The sequence below is a fragment of the Squalius cephalus genome, assembly GCF_949319135.1.
Source record: "Squalius cephalus genome assembly, chromosome: 21".
In the NCBI taxonomy this organism is placed as follows: Eukaryota; Metazoa; Chordata; class Actinopteri; order Cypriniformes; family Leuciscidae; genus Squalius; species Squalius cephalus.
The window spans coordinates 4,267,315-4,284,829 of record NC_137142.1 but is presented as its reverse complement, the minus strand read 5'-3'; the positions used below and the strand labels follow the sequence as shown (position 1 = coordinate 4,284,829).

Sequence of the window (17,515 nt, the reverse complement as noted above, 5' to 3'; positions counted from 1 at the left end):
AGTGTGCAGTAGATGAAAAACATCAGAAAATAATGTTAAAATCCTCAGTATGTAACACAATACAGTATACTTTCAATTAGTGCACAGAAATGATCAGGTGCAAGTTTTGGGCATTTGCTAAAATGCAAAAAATTGCTAAAATGCTAAAATGCTTTCACCCCTGTAAACGTTAATTAAGATATCTTGGTTCTCCCATCAGATTTAAACAGTTATGACATAGCATGGATATCCACAAATAAAAAATTACGCAAATGCAATTAATGGTCTTCATACATATTAATTCAGCAAAATGTGAATCCCTGAAAGTGAAATTTGAGTATTTGGCTGTGTTCAGCTTTCCTTTCCTTTGACCAGTCCCTCATTCCCTGTACCTCACAGCGTGACGCTACACCTCTGTGCTTCACAGCAGGGATTGTACTATATGTGCAGTGCCTGATTTCCTCCAGACATGAGGCTTCGAATTGAGGTTAAATCTTGTTCCTGACAGTGTGAGAGTCATTTAGGTGTTTTTTGTGTGTGTGCAAACGTCTTTACTAAGGAGAGGCCTCCATCTGGCCATAAATCCAGTTTGGTGAAGTGATGTAGTGATGGTTGCACTTTTTTCTGCAATGTCAAAATGTTGACATTGGTGTGGACATAAAAGCAATTCCAACAGGAGGATTTTTGCATTTATGATAAACTTTTGACCTCAATTTCATTTAATCTAAAGCCTTTATTTATAGATATGGTAGCCAACTAACTCAAAAAGTAAGTTTTTTATGTCAGTTACACATTTTTTACTATGTAAACTAACAAATTGCAAGAGTTTTCTGAACTTCATGATGGAATATACTGTATAAACAAGCATTCATGAAAAAAAAAAAAAAACATTACTCAGGGATTGACAGGTTTTTGGTCTATATTGACTAAATGAATAATAAAATAAAGGTAACAAATGATGACATGGCATCTTGTTGCAGACATCACTTTATTTTAATTTTAAAAAATGAATTAAAAGGATGATGATTCTTAAAAGAAAATGTGTCGTGACCCTATTGAAATAATAACAAAAACAACTTTTACATGAACCTGATTGACAGATAAACCATTCACTCTTTATATTAATTTTGTGGATATTTCAGCTAACAGTTTGCTTTATATATTCAATATAAAGAGGGTTAACCTTAAAATGTACTTGCGTTATGTTCTTGCTCTGTCTTTGCAAAACATTCTTTAATCATGATGGGCTTTTAAACTTTATCATAATTACTTTAACTCAGCTAATGTCAATGGTGTTACCCATTAAGCTGTTATTAGCCTCATATCATCCTTATTTAATTTAGAGAATGGGATCTGAGTCAGGATGCGAGATTCTTAATCTCAGTAAGACTTTGGACCACACTTACTCATTTTATTAAATAACAAAACATAACATAACAAACATAGCATAAAACAACACTGATGCCTCTCGATTGCCTTGGATTTGTGTCTATTTTTCTATGCAAAAAACATTTTTCAGGATTCATTTCATTCGTTTATTCATTCATTCACTATAGGATTTAAAGGGAACAAACTATAATGTTGATAAAACTGCACCAGGGTAAACTTGAGTCTTAATTAGACAGGCTTAATTTTTGCTTTTGATGAATAGGAGGGGCAATAACAAAAGTTTTTTTGCTTCTCAAGTCAGTTTGCTATCTTGACAAAAGCAACTGAAAATGACTTTCGAAGTGTTAACCTTCTGTTAGTCAAGTCAAGGGCTTGGGGGAAGGCTAAAAAAATGATGCGTTACAAAGTCAGACTTTGGAGTTTCTGTTGGCCTGTGACTGAATATGGAATAAATGCACTTATTTACAAGCATTTGCTCTCTACACGATGAAATAAAGAATGATTGTGCCTGCAGTAAGTGCCAAGGCGCCATAACATCCGAGACCAAAGAGTCTTCCAGCTTAATAAATTCACCAACTCTAATCCACACGGCCAAACCTCAGGAGAAGCAGACTATAAAACAACTTTTCCTTCATCGTTTTCTTCCTTTGTTCTTCTATGCAACCTCTGAACAGTTTCTTTACATGCCTTTACATACCAAATGCCTCTGAAGCATAAAATACAGATGCAACCATGAAACAAATGGTATTTATATTCTGAGATCTTTTATGAGTCACTCAATATAGTCTTTCACTGTAAAGGCAAGATCCCTGTGCTGAACTATAAGGCCAGACGAGTCTAAAGGCTTTGTTCAGATGGCACGCAGGCATGATGTTTGGCTTTCATAGTAACGTTTATTCTTCTTTCTTTAAGCTTTCTTTAACATTTTTTTTAGGACAAGGGTGTGGAACCATTGTTGTATGTAGATGCATTCAGTGTCCTTGACTGCAGATGTTGTTGTCACTTGATGCAATTACCTTAAAAAGTAAGTTGGCGTTGCTGTGTGTTGTTCAATATCTAATCACTTTCCATATCCTGATGGTGCCGGCTGATAGGTCCTTTACATGCAATCAGCAAGCATTCACACCATTACCACAAACTGCATGGCACAAGCTGATTGGCGCCCTTCCCTCGCTATCTTTCCTCCGTCTTGTTCACTCGGATGTAAAGCATTGCTTATTTTGCACGAGTACCCACTACTTGTTGAACCATTGCAATGTGTTTAAATGTGACGCACTTTTGTAGCCCCTGATCACTTGGAATCAGCAATGGAGCTGATTTATCATTTACAGTTTTTTTCATTATACATTTGTTTGCGCACCATTCTATTGCCCTGTTGGGGCTGTTAAAAAATGTAATATAAAAAAATGTTATATATTAATATAATATTATATTTATATTAAATATAAAAAAATACACAAATGAAAATGATTATACAAAAAACTATTTTGTGTAAAAAAAAACAGTCAGCTTAAGGTACAAGTATGAAATGTGGTTAAATATCAACTCCAATATCATACAGCTGTGACATCACAATCGTGTTGCTTTGTGGTCTATAGACAGTGGCGTGCACAGACCTCCGAAAAAATTGCATTGAAATTGCGTTCCGGTTGATGATTTACAAGTTTGTCTATGATGCAAAATAAGTTATTTAAGTTTATAATCAATCTAGCGAGAGAGCATGCATTTTGCATTTAACAATAACGGCAACAATAGCAGCATCAGCAGAATTTAAGGCAATGTTGTTGCTTGAGGAAACAGTGACTAAGTTTTGCCTGAATGAGAACCCATTAAAAATGAAATAGGCATTGGCATGAGTTAGCAAGAGAAAGCAGTGAGATTGTTCATGCAGTGCAAATCTGACCAAATGCAACAATGAGTTGGCTAATGGAGGACATTTTTAGATGATTTTAGTCAAAAAGGCTGAAAAATCATTAATACAGTCACTAGTACCATATTGTTCCGAATATAAGACAATTAATTAGACAATTATAAGACTTATATACAGGGTCTAGACTTTTACACTTCGAAGATACACCCGCAACAATAGGCGGCGCCAAATACGCATAAAACGAGTGTGCCAAGAAATACGGTGTGTCGTGTAACGTTAGAAGATTGCGAGCACAAAAAGACAATCTTAAAAACACAAACAGTCAAAGAAAAGCTAACCGTCTAAGAGCTGCGTGACTGTCATGTCTCACTGACAGGACCAAACTTCCCCCGTACGTGATTTTAAAATATAAGACGGTATCCAGATTTCAATTTTGCTAGGCAACATGGTTTTCACTATTAGATGGATAGCTTAATTGTTATATAATTCAGATGGGCTACTATACAGGTTATTTTTATGGTATGACAAAAATTGTGTATTTTTTAATGCTCCACTCCTCATCTCCAGCATCGGCCTCGCCAGGATCCCTCGGACCTTCTGCTCCATCTGGGTCGGACATCGCACCACTTTCGCAACGGACCTACAGTACGGGACTTTGTTTTCATTTGCATTGTTTCTCAGTTTCTCTTGTGTCACAGATTTGATTTTATCATTCAGTTCAGGTGTGTGTGTCTAATCATCCTTGTTCGTATTTAAGTTCCCTTGTTTCTGTTCATTGTTGTTTGGTCTTGTCTTTGTTGGATGTGTGTTTCGCTACTCTTACTCTGTGGATTACCCTGCGGATTTATTAAAGACTGCCTAATTATTCCTTCTATGTAAAGCACTTTAAATTACCATTGTGTATATAAAGTGCTATATTAATACACTTGCCTTGCCTTGCCTAATTATCTTCATCTTGATGTTCGTAAGTATTATACCAGGACAATCTGTGACAGTAACGCAGCAACAGGAAAGAGGATAGCAAACATAGCTTGCATGAGACCATGTTTTATATGAAAATAAGTCATTTTTCAAGACAATTTTCTTCCATCTCTATCAGCTTGCAAAGTTATTTCATTTGTTACAGTAACACAGTGTGTGTTCTTAACAATTCTTAACAATAGAAATGTTACAGCCACTGTAATTTCTTGAACAATAACATGTGGACATCAAAACACGCACACTCATGAGGGTTTAAACTTTTATTTTGAAGTCGCGATGAACAAACTGCTTGCATATATAGAAACATATTGATGTACTCTCCTGTGTTGGCATAGGTTTATAGATTATTTACGTTACAAATCTGGTGAAATGGCGCACATTGCATTGCCATATGAACGTCATAAGCAACCCAAATTCACAGCATATGCAGAGATGGCATTTGTTAAACGAGCTGCTGAGATGCGCATTGAAGACCCGTCTACTCCGAGTCACAACACAAAATAATTGAAAATATTCTCATAAAATGCCAGACCACTTCTTCATTTCATCCCCCCACCGCGGGTGTGATAAATATTAACCATCACGGTGTTATCATAATAGTGTTTTGTGCGTGCTCCCATAACATGGCTTCTTACCTACCGGCTAGCGAAACGGAAGTCTGACACATTAAAAGGAAGTACGTGATCGTATTTACTTCCGTGTTGCAAAATATGGTGGATACAGGTTTGAAAGTTTAGCCAAATAAATGATTTGTATAACTAAAGCAGATCAAGCAATGTGTTAAGCTTACGCATTGGCACTTACAGGAGGAATGGCTGCTGGGAAAACTCTTCCGACCCTCAGACACTAGGTCTGGCTCTCCAGTGCACAGCATCTTGGCATTCATTTGGCCATCAGGGAAACAGCGGTGGAAGTAGTCTGGCCTTGGCCTGAGATCAAGATCAACATCAGAGATCTCAGCCAATGGTAAGAGCATGATTACAAATAAAAGCACATATATCATAATAAAGGGGTGCAAAACTCAGTTCCTGGAGGGCCACAGCCCTCACGAGTTGGAACTCTCAGAAAATTATCAGTTTACAAGCTGTAATTACAAGTTATACAAGGATGTGAATGTTTTTTACAAGTAAGAATCTCGAAATTATGGTAATTACGACATGGCATGAAAGCACCTTAACTCTGCAGGGCTGTGGCCCTCCAGGAATTGAGTTTTGCACCCCTGTCCAAATAGATCTTTATACAGCAGAGGTCTTCAACCCTGCTCATGGGGACCCACTGTTCCACAGAGTTTAGCTCCAAACTCACCTGAACCAGTTAATCAGGTTCTTCAGGATTGCTTGAAAATCACAGGCAAGGAAATGGGTCTATCTAGCACAATAATCATATCTAGTGATGGATGATCTGTTATCTAGTTATTAAATCACTGTATTTATTTAGGTGGAACTTAGGTTTCCAAACCTCTGAACTACATAATAAACACCACTTATATGTACAAAATTGTGCAATTATCCATGTTTTGTATTTTTTGTATATTTTTATGATATTCTGTTTAAGGCCTACTGCCCATCCAGCCAGAGTGTTTCCCTGCCTATAGCCCAAGACGCAAGGAGAGCTTCCACCATCCTTCAGCAATAGAACATCTCAGTGTGACTTTGCTTCCCTGAGAAGGGAACTAGATGCTGCATCAGTAGCTGGTGCTATGGGGAACACCCTCCAGGTGTGATGGTTATCTGAAGCCTGTATAGAATAACGCCAATGTATTGTGAAACTCACTGCAGAGTCAAATTAATCAAATGGGTCCACCTCTTTAGATCTAAGGGTCTAAGGGATCTAAGCTTAACCTAATTTAGTTGTAGGGATAGGGTTAAGGTTAGGGCTAGGGTGTGGTTGGACCTTCTAGATTCACTGATTAGGTCCAGACAGGGAGAGCTTTACGTCAAGCTCCACCCATTGTTTCTGTAGCGAGCAGCCTTTCAATATTTAGCTGATACACCACATATTAATGTCATTATCCATGTTTTCATGGGTACTTTGCAATTGATGAATCCGAACATAGTGTTTACATGAACGCTAAATAAAGTGATCGGATTGATGTGTGTTTATATGTCACAAGCTTCAAATCAGATTTAATCTTTTGACATGTGCACACTGCACGAATATACAGAGTTCCCTGGTGTTGTTGTATACTATCCATCCTCCTTTTTTTAAAAAGCAGACCAAATATTTATCTATTTTGGGTCCTAATTAGGAGACGACGAGTGCACAAAGCTTTATGCAATGATGCTTATATTAATCAGGGAGTAAAAACGCCCATTACCACACCCAAAACAAGGTGGCTGCAGATGAGAGTCCGAAGCAAGCACTTTTGGGACAACATTGTTCTGCACCACTTCACAGATGATGAGTGGACAGAGAATTTTAGATTAAATTTCAATCATTTTTTTTATTCCGATTGAGGTGTTTACATGGAGCATTTTCATTCAGTTTGGACTTTTAAACCAACTGAAATTGGAATTCAATGCACCATGTAAATGCACCTGTTGATGTCACCTATGCCTCAAAAAGACATGCTTGTGCCACCACCCCTCAGATCTCCAACAAAGGAAGCAAAAACAGGACAGAGATTCACTTGCGTTGCATCAGTAGCTGACACTATGGAAACATTATACCACAACAAAGTAGCTAAACACGAAACTGATATTATCGTCCAAGGAAGCCCCTCTAAACAATACTTTGGAAGAAGTTACACTCCTAGTAGAGTTTGCATGAATGCCCAGTGGCAAAATCAATTAATGAGCCCCATAAGCTGCAGAAATAGCATTTTCTTATTTCAAGAACACTCCATGAGGCTGACTTCAACAGTTATTACTGAGAGTCCGTCAATCCCTGCAGGACCACGGGCAAATCCCATTAAGGAATATGTGTAGGCCTTAGCTGACTCCACACATAAAGTGGGAAACCAAAGAAAGTTTTCACTAAACCAATAGGGCAGTGGACTGGGTCCAACTCCCACTCCCTGCACCACAACACAAAGAGCCGTGACTTATAAGAATAAAGACGCTTCATAGAGGAAGGTCTAGTATTCAAAATGGTTTCAGTTATCTCATAAGAAAGGCCAGAACCAATCAGAGTGCTCCATACAGAGGCCAGAAACAAAAGGTCAAACAGATACACCTTTGCCTTATCAAACCTCTGCTTACTTACTCACACTTAGGGTGTAACCTCCACTTATGGTCCTCAAACTGTGCCTTAAATAGTTTTGTCAGGTTTTGTCAGATCAGTGTGTTACCCCTGACGGAGTCTATTCGCGTCTGTCAGAGCTTGTTTTCACTGTTGGTCAGTGCAGTGTGAATTGGCCTGTACTAGTATCTGATTTTGCAGATAGTTTGCTTCTGATTATAAAAATTAAGACTGTCTTGTTAAGTACTTGCTCTGCTTTTGGATGATTTTGTTCCATTTGCAATCAGGATGTGACAATTGGTCACTGTGGTATTTGTCCTGCCAGGCATTGAAATCAATTAAAAAAATATTCTGGCCTTAGGAAAAAATGCTTTGGTGGACACACGCCCCAAGTCTGCTCCCAGCTTCAGCCGATCTGGAACATGAACCCCCCTGACAGACAAAAACTTGTTCTATGCCCAGAGTAGAACGTGCCTTGTGAACTTTTACAGGGAGTGAGAATGCATTCCCCCTTGCTGATTCAGATAAGAGGTCACTGGCATGTTGTCCATTCTGATCAACGCAGGGCAGTCCGACAGTCCAGAAGGATTTTTTTCAATGTCAGAAAAACCACAAACAGAGATGGGCGCCCTCTCAGACTCAGTAGGCCGGACGGACTTGATAGACCATGTCCCAGCCTACCAAAGAGGCATCCATCTTGATCACAGACTGCACCTAGCCAGACATCCTGTGTCAAAAACCAGGGTTGTGTTCAAAGTAATAGAGTACAAAATCCCTTGCAAGTAACTCGAATAACTCTGTGGTGAGAATGCCAACTTGGGGTTACCATTGAGAATCATTGATCCACCACTGAAACAGTTTCATTTGGAGCTGGCCCAGCAGAATTAAGAAAATATCAGCTGTAAAAGTCAGACTCTACCTGGGAAGGATGCACTTCCTCTATGGTTCCTTTCTCCAAAAGAGAAAGTATTTCCTGCCTGAGTACTGGAGTTTTCCATTAGTACTGGACAACAGTCGTGGAAAGCACTCTGTTTAAGCGAGACAAATCACGTCGAAATTGGTTTAACCGTGTTGTATAGTTTGTAGAACCCAGCAAGATACATTGAGCAGAAGTCACAGAATGTACTTCTTTCCTCAGAAAGAAGGTGAGTTGACAATCAGATAGGCCGTTGAGTGCTGCTTGAGCAAGTACTTCACACACACATCATATGTGTCATCATTTGTAATGAAACGCTCAAAGAAGGTTGTCTGAAAATTATTCTCTAATGTGAGAATAGGAAGATAACGACTCACTACACAGGTCAGATCAACCTCTTCCTGAAGAAAAGAAATCTGAGGAGTGATGTCGCGAGTATGTCCTTTTGAGATACAGGTGACGTGTGCCTCGAGCACCATCAGCCAGTAAATTGCTGTGATTCTAGACAATCATAATAACTGAAGGGTGTTCCACATAGCATCAGCTACTGACAGCACTGAAAGAACCTATGATATGAAACATGAGAAGTCCACCATTGTTTTATAACTGTGCCAATCTATTCAACATTTGCTTGCATTCTGCACCCCTGTGTCTGTCTTTGTTCACCCCTCCAGTGTGTATTTTAAAATGTATCACCTGGCCTTGTTTACTTCCATTGTAAGTGCCTTACTGTAGCTGTCATTTTGTTGTTGTTGTTGTTGTAAAGAATCCTTAAAGATGAGTCTAAAATCCTTTCAGTGATTCCAGTTTTTAATCACCCCGGAACAATCCTTTAAAGTGGTATAAAATTATTATGGAAATGATACAGAAATCATGTTTTTACATTACCTGCCAACTATCAACTTGATGGTATTTGTGAAGACGCCGTTCAAAGCTAGTGCGAGAGATACCGCTGCAAAATAGAGAAAACAAGAGACAGGCAGATTAATAATGACTCTGTTAAACAGCATTCACAGTTAAGTGACCTTTCTAATCTGACATCAGCCTTAAACAATAAACTATATTATGTCCTAAACAGCAACAGTTGTCTTCATGATTGATGCCTGTTAAATACTAGATTTACATTTACATTTAACCATTTAGCAGATGCTTTTGTCCAAACCAACTTACAAATAAGAATAATAAAAGCAGTTAAACCAACAAAATATATGTAACAATATGTAAGTGCTGTGACAAGTCCCAGTTAGTCTAGCACAGTACACAGATAATTGTCCTGTTCATTAACCACCCTCACTCCAACCAATGAAGGGTAGATTACTCACAAATTGTACTGATTTAAAATTACATAGCAATAATTATAATTTGTAACAATCTATTACATCACACATTTTAGATGACATAATCTGAATGCTTTTTTATTATTTTTGACATAACTTTTTAATATGGAAGCTTGTTTCTGCCACTGAATAAAAAAAAAAAGGTAATTGTGACTTTTTCTCAGAATTGCATGACATAAACTCACAATTGCAAAGTCAGAATTGCGTGATATAAGGTCGCAATTGTGTGTTATAAAAAATAATCCCTTCAGAATTGTATTTTATAACTAGCAATTGCGATACCATGCAAATCTTCTTTTCTCAGAATTGTGAGCAATTGCGAAAAAATTCAGAATTGGGAAATAAAAAATCCCAATTACCTTTTTTTAATCCAGTGGCAATTAGGAGACAAGCTTCCATACATTTATCACACTGATTTGAATAGAATAATCTTGTACCATATTGATATAAAGATACAAAGAGAAATAAATATATTATTTTTTTTTATTATCAAAAAAACATTGTTTTAAAAACAGTGCATTAAACATTACATTACATCAGGGTTTCCCAAACTGTGGCTTGTGAAGGAACTCATTGGACATTTACTTTCGATTCTGAAATAGGAAATGCTCCCTGAAACTGTGGGAATGGAAAATCATAATTTTTACAAATGTTTCAACTTCCCTTTTGAGGGAACTCGTCATAGTAGAGACGCTGTGGGGTCGTCTCTGCATGATTGTGTCCTGAAGCACATGTGAAATAAGTCCAATGGAATGGCGGGACGTCACAGATGGGGTGACGTCATGACCAGGAGGCTACAAAGAGCGCATGGACCAAACAATGTCAGCTTCGGTGCTTTCAGCAAGCGCTCTGTGTTGAACTGTCCTTGTCTATTTATTGTTGTCTGTTCAAGCACTATATCACATAATTTAGAAAGGAGTTATGGTGAACAAACAACAGTTTAAATGCGGTTTTTGTCTGGGAGTGTGTTCATTGTGAGTGGCTCTTGCTGCGTCTGCTCGAGGAGAGCACCTAAGCTTGCCATCCTCATGGTTCGGGTCCAGCTGTTGCCGAGGCACAGCGGCGGCTCAGATCGTGGGGACCGCAAATGGATCTAGTGGAAGGGTTTGAGACAGGACCATCCTTTTCTCTGCCCTCAACCACTGGATGTATGATGCGCTACCTAAAGTGGAACAGACGCTCAAGAACTATCTGTCTTCTAATACGGCATTGTCCCTCAACCCACCGACCCATGTAGCCGACCCAACTTCGGCTTTGGTGGGTAAGGCTTACATTGCAGCAGGTCAGGCCGGTGCGTGTCTACATAACATGTCGCTTTTGTAGGTGTACCAGGCTGACCTGTTTCGAGACCTAGATAAAGGCGAGGGGTGGGCCCGGATGCAGTCAATGTTTTGCGCCAGGCCACAGACTTGTCTCTCCAGGCCACCAAAGAGATAGCCTCGTTTAGAGTGCAGTAGAAAGAGAGAGTTGCATCCTGAATTGCGTACAGTGAATTTGGTTCTTGCCCACCTCGATTTCAACGGGGTCCTTCCCTCAGTGGTTAGCCTCGAGCAGGCTCTGGTAATGGAACAAGAAGTAGTAACTCTCTTGGACAAGGGGGCCATAGAACGTGTTCCTCCACCCAAGAGTCCAGGTTCTACATTCGACACTTTATCGTTCTGAAGAAGGATGTGGGGGTATCCATCCTTCCACAACACAGGGGATTCCTGAGGTTTGCCTTCGGGGGTAAAGCATACCAATATTGGGTTATTCACTTTGGTCTAGTTCTTTCACCCCACACAAAATGTGTGGATGCAGCTCTGGCTCCACTGTGACTCCAGGGCATTTGCATATTAAATTATATCGATGATTAATTGATATTAGCTCAATCAGAGCAGCTGGCAGTTCGGCATTTAGATCTCGTCCCATTTGAAAATGTTGGAGTTAAGGCTGAATGCAAAGAAAAGTGTTCTTTATCCAGCACAGAGGACCACTTTTCTAAGTGTGGTGTGGGATTTGACGACGATGCAAGCACATCTGTCCCCTGCTTGTACTGTTTCGATCCTCACAGCCTCAAACAAGCTAAAGCTAGGCCAGTCACTCACTGTCAAACAGTTCCAGAAACTGTTGGGTCTGATGGCAGCAGTGTCCACCGTGATGCCTTTTGGCCTGCTGTACGTGAGATCCTTGCAGTGGTGGATCAAGACCATGGGGTTTTTCTCACAATCCACATGATCAAGATTACCCGCAGTTGTCTTCGTACCTTGGCGATGTGGAAAGAACCTTGGTTTTTGTCCCGAGGTCCTGTGCTGGCAGCTCCTTGTCATCGCATGATGCTTACTACAGATGCATCTCTCATAGGCTGGGGAGCGATCATGAGTAGTCGCGTATAGCACAGGGTCTGTGGAGGGACCATCATCTTTCGTGGCACATAAACTGCCTGGAGATGATGGCTGTCTTTCTAGCTTGGAAACACTTCCTCCCAGACCAACATGATCATGTGCTTGTCCGTACAGACAACACATCTGTGGAATTGTATATAAATCATCAGAGGGGGCTGAGGTTGTGCCCACTTTTCAAACTGGCGCACCAGATCCCCCTGTGGGCTTAGGGAAAGCTGCACTCCCTGAGCAGTTCAAATCCTTGGGCACCAAAACCTGTGGGCAGACATCTTGTCGAGGCAGGGTGGAGCAGATATGGAGGGTGTTTGGCCAGGTGGAGGTGGACCTATTTACGCTTCAAGAAATGACACACTGTCCACTCTGGTTCTTCCTCATGCAATCAGGTCCTCTAGGGCCATGGTGCAGACGTGGCCGAGGCTACTCGAGTACTCGTACGTGACAGTGACGATCGATCATATGTGTTTGAAACCTTTAACTTGCACTTTCTTGTCTTAACTGCTGCACTAGGTTTATAAATGGAATGTGATTGAGTTGTTTAAATGTGTGTATGTATTGCAGCACCGCTAAGAAGTCTCTGAAATTTCTTTCTATCCCGATGCAATGACAATTGGGAAAAATGTTCGGCGCGCCAGGCGCATGGTCCAAAAGGGTTGTCCCTATTCTCTTAATGAGTAATGGGTGTGTTTTGGGATTTACGTGCAATAAACCAATCAGAGTCTCATCTCCCATTCCCTTTAAATGCCAGTTGCACTCGCGCCATGGCGGATTCGTTATTTACATGACGGAATTTGATAGCAGACCGAACGCGTCTCCAGAGCGCAAACGGATTTTTTTGCAAACGGCAAAAAAATTGCGCTAGCAGACCATCTACGGGACAAGCCGGATACCACCATATCTTTATGCACAAAATAAAAATCTTTTACATTGTAATCCTTTTATTTTAAATATTTGGCATGTTTGTGTGCTGCTGTGCATCCCTGTGTGTTTAGTAAGCAGAGAGTACGCGCGTTGTGGACCCGCCTATAGGCGCACATTACTAACGCACTCTTTAAATAACAACAAAAAAAAATAAATATTGCTTTTAGACCAGGTTTCAGTTGGTCAATGGCGCAGTCTATTCTGTTGCCTCAAAATAGCAACGCACCAACAATGCATCAGAACACACCTTGTTGTCAGACTAGCACGCCCATGGGCACACAAATGGGCGCAAATGCATTTGCTATTTAAACAACGTGGCGCAGGACGTGAAAATGATAACTGCGTCGGTCTGAAACTAGCAAAAAACACTTGTGTCGCGCTTGGCGCTGCATTGCGCCGGGTGTAAGATAGTGCCCGCAAACTGTAATTATGATTGTATGGGGTCTTTTTGAACTATTAGGGCAGCAATGTTGAATAATTTCTATTCAAGCAATCAAAAAACTGCTTGACAAGTTTAATGTAACACCTTCATAAACACCTATTGGACAACCACAATACCTTTCTGAGGTGTAGGAGACAGTTCCTATTTTTCCTCAAAATAAAATTAGGTTTCTTTTAGGAATTTACTAATTGGTGCAAGCTGAATAGCTGTCAACACTCTAGTGTATGAACATAGAGAAAATGTGCCTATAATTACTGTATACACACTGCAGTTCTTAAGTTAACTAACTGACCTAGAAGTTATGTTACTTTTAGTTAACAGTTACAGTTAGTTGGACTGTTTTGAACCTTTTTTTCAATGCTTAAGCTTGAGGGGAACAACGTCAAGATTAGAAAGTTGTGAAAGCTCCTTTACGAATGAAACATCATTAACTCTGATTCACCTTTGTCACCAGTTTGAACGGTCTACACCATCTAAGACACTTCATTAGAATCTCTGACATATTTGAATTGGAGGGAAGAAATAACTTGCCGTGATGCATGACCCTCAGCACAAGTACTTTACCACTTGAGACTAAATGTTCATTGTCATTACTTCTCTCACCCATACTGGGTAATGCCGTCTTTTTGAACACTTCACATCACATTGTGGTCCCGTTTGTCTTTCCATAATGAAATCAGTTTTATGTCCTCCTGGCTCTTTTGTAATTGTGCAATTTAAAACAGTCATCTTAGTAGAAAATTAGATTTGTACAGCTTTCTTTTAATGGCTTTGACTTCATTCACTCATTCGACATTCAACATTCTCAGTTCAGTTTGGACTATAAAGTATCTGTAATATCCATAATCACATGTGAAGGCATGCGAGATTATTATAATACACTGTAAAAAATATATATATATAATAATCAGTTAAATTCACGGTAAAAAACGGCAGCTGTGGTTGCCAGAAATTTACCGTAAAAAATATGTTAGCAACATTTTAGATTTTACAGAATTAACTTAAATAAAAGTAATCCACGTGACTTTTGTGCTGCATAAGTCTTCTGAACTCATACAATAGCTTTGTGTGAGAAGCAGACAGATTTAAGTTTTATTCATTAAAAATCTTGCTCTCAAATCACATTCAAAAAGTTATTTCAAACTTCCACACTCAGTCACAAGACATGTGGAGACAGTGGCATCTGGCATCACTGACGTCAAACTAGGTTGGACGTGTGTTGAAGCTGATATTTCAGTAAGATTGAATGAAATTTGAGACCTACAGTGAAGGAAAGGCTTTCATGATATGCTTTAATGGTGCTCTTTTGGTATTTTTTTGTGCAATAGTTTGTGACTTACAGTAAATATGTGTTTATTTTCATTGTATGGAAAAGAGCAGTTCAGTTCATTTGGGTTGAAATTACTTTTCACATTAGTGGGAACAAACCCTTTACCAGAATCCTCTGATTCAAGTAGGTAATGGTTGAAGAGTGAATTTTTTGGGGTGCGAAGGATAAAATTCTGTAGAGTAGAAACGAGTGTGTTGGCCCTGCACAAAAAAAAAAAAACCTTGCATTCCCAGGCTGCTCGTTGAGGCTTGAGGCAAACAGCATTAAATGTTAAATGTGTAATGTAAGTCCCATAGTGTTGATTTTTGTATACTCTCAGCAGAATGTGGGATTACCGTGGAGACAAATGGTTGATTAAACAAACACAGAAACACGGTTTTGAGGAACAAATTGAACAAGCAAATAAGGCAACAAGGGAGAGCATGTGTAACCATTGCATTTTAGATTCTTTATGAAATTGTGGCATGATAAAAAAGCATGGTGTGTTTCCCGAATTCAGGGCACAGTGTATGAAATCAATTTAAAGGTTCTTTAAGTGATGTTATGCGTTTTTCAGGCCGAAACATTTTTTGTCAAATACAGCAAACATCTCCTCACTATCCGCTAGCTGCCTGTCCCCTGAACACACTGTAAAAAACGCGGTCTCTGTAGACAGCCCAGGCTCCACAAACGGCAACAAAAACAAACTGGCCCAGCCTGGACCACGAAACATAACAAACAGTGTTCCAGCCAATAACCGACAAGAATGATTTGGGTGTTTGGGTGATTGACGCGTGCACATGAAGGGGTGTGTGGGGAGTGGAGGAGAGAGAAGCATGAAGAGGGAAGTTAGCTAGAGGAGAGATATCCTAGAAAACAACACGTTAAAATTTTATATTCTTGAGAATTTTGATATGGCTGACACACGACCAAAGAGATGACGTTCCGATGAACAAATAACAAAGAAGAGGGAAAAGGAGAAGGAATGCACAAATTCCTGAGGGGGAGGGGACGGGATGAGGAGGAGGGGGGGGGGGGGTCGAGCTAGCCTCCATTTTGTTTGACAATACTTCGAACGTCAACAAGAAGTGACGTCACCCAACATCGCTTAGAGCACCTTTAAACAGGCCTTTCTAAAAAAGCACAGTGATTACATGTGGAACATGCAATAATCAAATTATTTGACTGTGACTGGGCAGATCGAGTTTATGATTGTCCAATAGGCATTGTGGGCATCATGTTTAAGAACCATTTTTGCAGCTTGGGAGAAAGCTTTGAGTCTTATAGTTTCATAGTGCTCACGGCCGCATTAACAATAGGGCTAGGCGGGGCTAAAGCCCCGGGGCCCAAGCAAGGAGGGGGCCCGTGATTTGGCTGTGGAGCAGATTGACTACTACTAGCCATCTGATTGCCAAAGCCTTACCACGCCCCCCACAAATTAGCCCTGTTATTTAGTGGCGCTTTGCCGTATATTCCATGCATTATCATGGAATCATTATCATTAATATTATAGTGACTGTTCGCAAAGACCCGTCTCGTTTAGTTACTGTGTGACAAGCCAGGCCGCTCTCACGAGTCACGCACATCATGTTCTCACTCACGCAGTGAAAATACATCGCGGGGCAAAGACTAACGTTACACTGAGTGACTGCGCGTCGACATACAAGAGAGAGCTCAGAGCAGCTTACTGTTGATATGACTTTCAAATATTGTCATTTAGCCTAAGTAATTTAAACAATACCGTTTTTCAAGTTCAAGTCCACCGACGTTAATATAGGCCTATAATATATATTAGAGCATATAAAGACACAGCGTCATCATCGACCCCACCAATTTTCGGTAAGTTTGATTATTAACTTGATGGATGTATGATATTGCTTTTTGCGTTTGATCAAACTCTATATTCGCCTAAAGGGCTGGCGATAATATATCCGGTAGAAATAGGCTATGTCAATTTTGCTGCGCCATCATGATGTAAGTTTATAATTTAAACGCGTTTTTAAGCATTGTGGTTTAGATACAAATTATTTTAAACTGCTCAGGCACAGTAAGCAGCGGGAGAGAATTCATTTTGTAAATGCTCGTTTTGAGACCATGGTGAACTTGAGACGGTTTTGCACAGGGCACTTGAGTTCAGACCCTGAGGTCTTAAAGTGACAGAAGCTGCTAATAAAGCTGCTGTCGCCATTTGTGTCAATAATGTTAATCAAACATCAGAAAGAAATGATTAATGTTTAATTTACTGCCCTTGACTGAATCACTTTTGTAAAATAAATAAGAATGAATGTTGAATTTATAGTGAAAACTATGTATTGTATATTTGATTACTTTATACAATATAATATTATTCAGTGCTTTAAGTTTTTCAAGTAGGTCGATTTCTTATGTGCCTTTGTTCTATTGTTATTTGTGACTCTTGTCATCAGTAAGCTTGAGATTCTTTTCTTAAGCTACTATTATTTTTTGTGATATTGAAATTGGTCACAATAATTATGAAATTTTAGTGGCATTACATTTTGATAGGATAAAAATCTTATTAAAGTAATATAACTTGACTGTGAAGTATATAATAGATAGATAAAATGACTTGTATAATGATATAACATTTAGCTCTCTCTCTCTGTAGTTGGTGACCTAAAGTGGTGGGGTGGGGGGGGGGGGGGTGGGGATCTGCAGTAACTCATAGCCCCGGGGACCAGTGAGCTCTTAATGCGGCCCTGATAGTACTGTACATTAAGTTTTTACCATATGAAGAAAAAATTTCGCATGATATGACTATTATCATGTAAGTAGTGTGATTATTGTACAATGTT

The 17,515-nt window shown here is 39.6% G+C and overlaps 1 protein-coding gene across 1 annotated transcript in view; it reads right to left on the bottom strand.

Annotated features, from left to right (window-relative positions):
- Positions 1 to 17,515, bottom strand: part of plpp4 (phospholipid phosphatase 4) — a 116,895-nt gene that overhangs the window by 26,440 nt on the left and 72,940 nt on the right. The window contains exons 4-5 of the mRNA XM_079855112.1: positions 9,204 to 9,267; positions 5,024 to 5,148 (exon numbers count right to left, since the gene is read on the bottom strand). Coding sequence (XP_079711238.1) covers positions 5,024 to 5,148; positions 9,204 to 9,267 — 189 coding nt within the window. The remainder of the gene's footprint in view (positions 1 to 5,023; positions 5,149 to 9,203; positions 9,268 to 17,515) is intronic.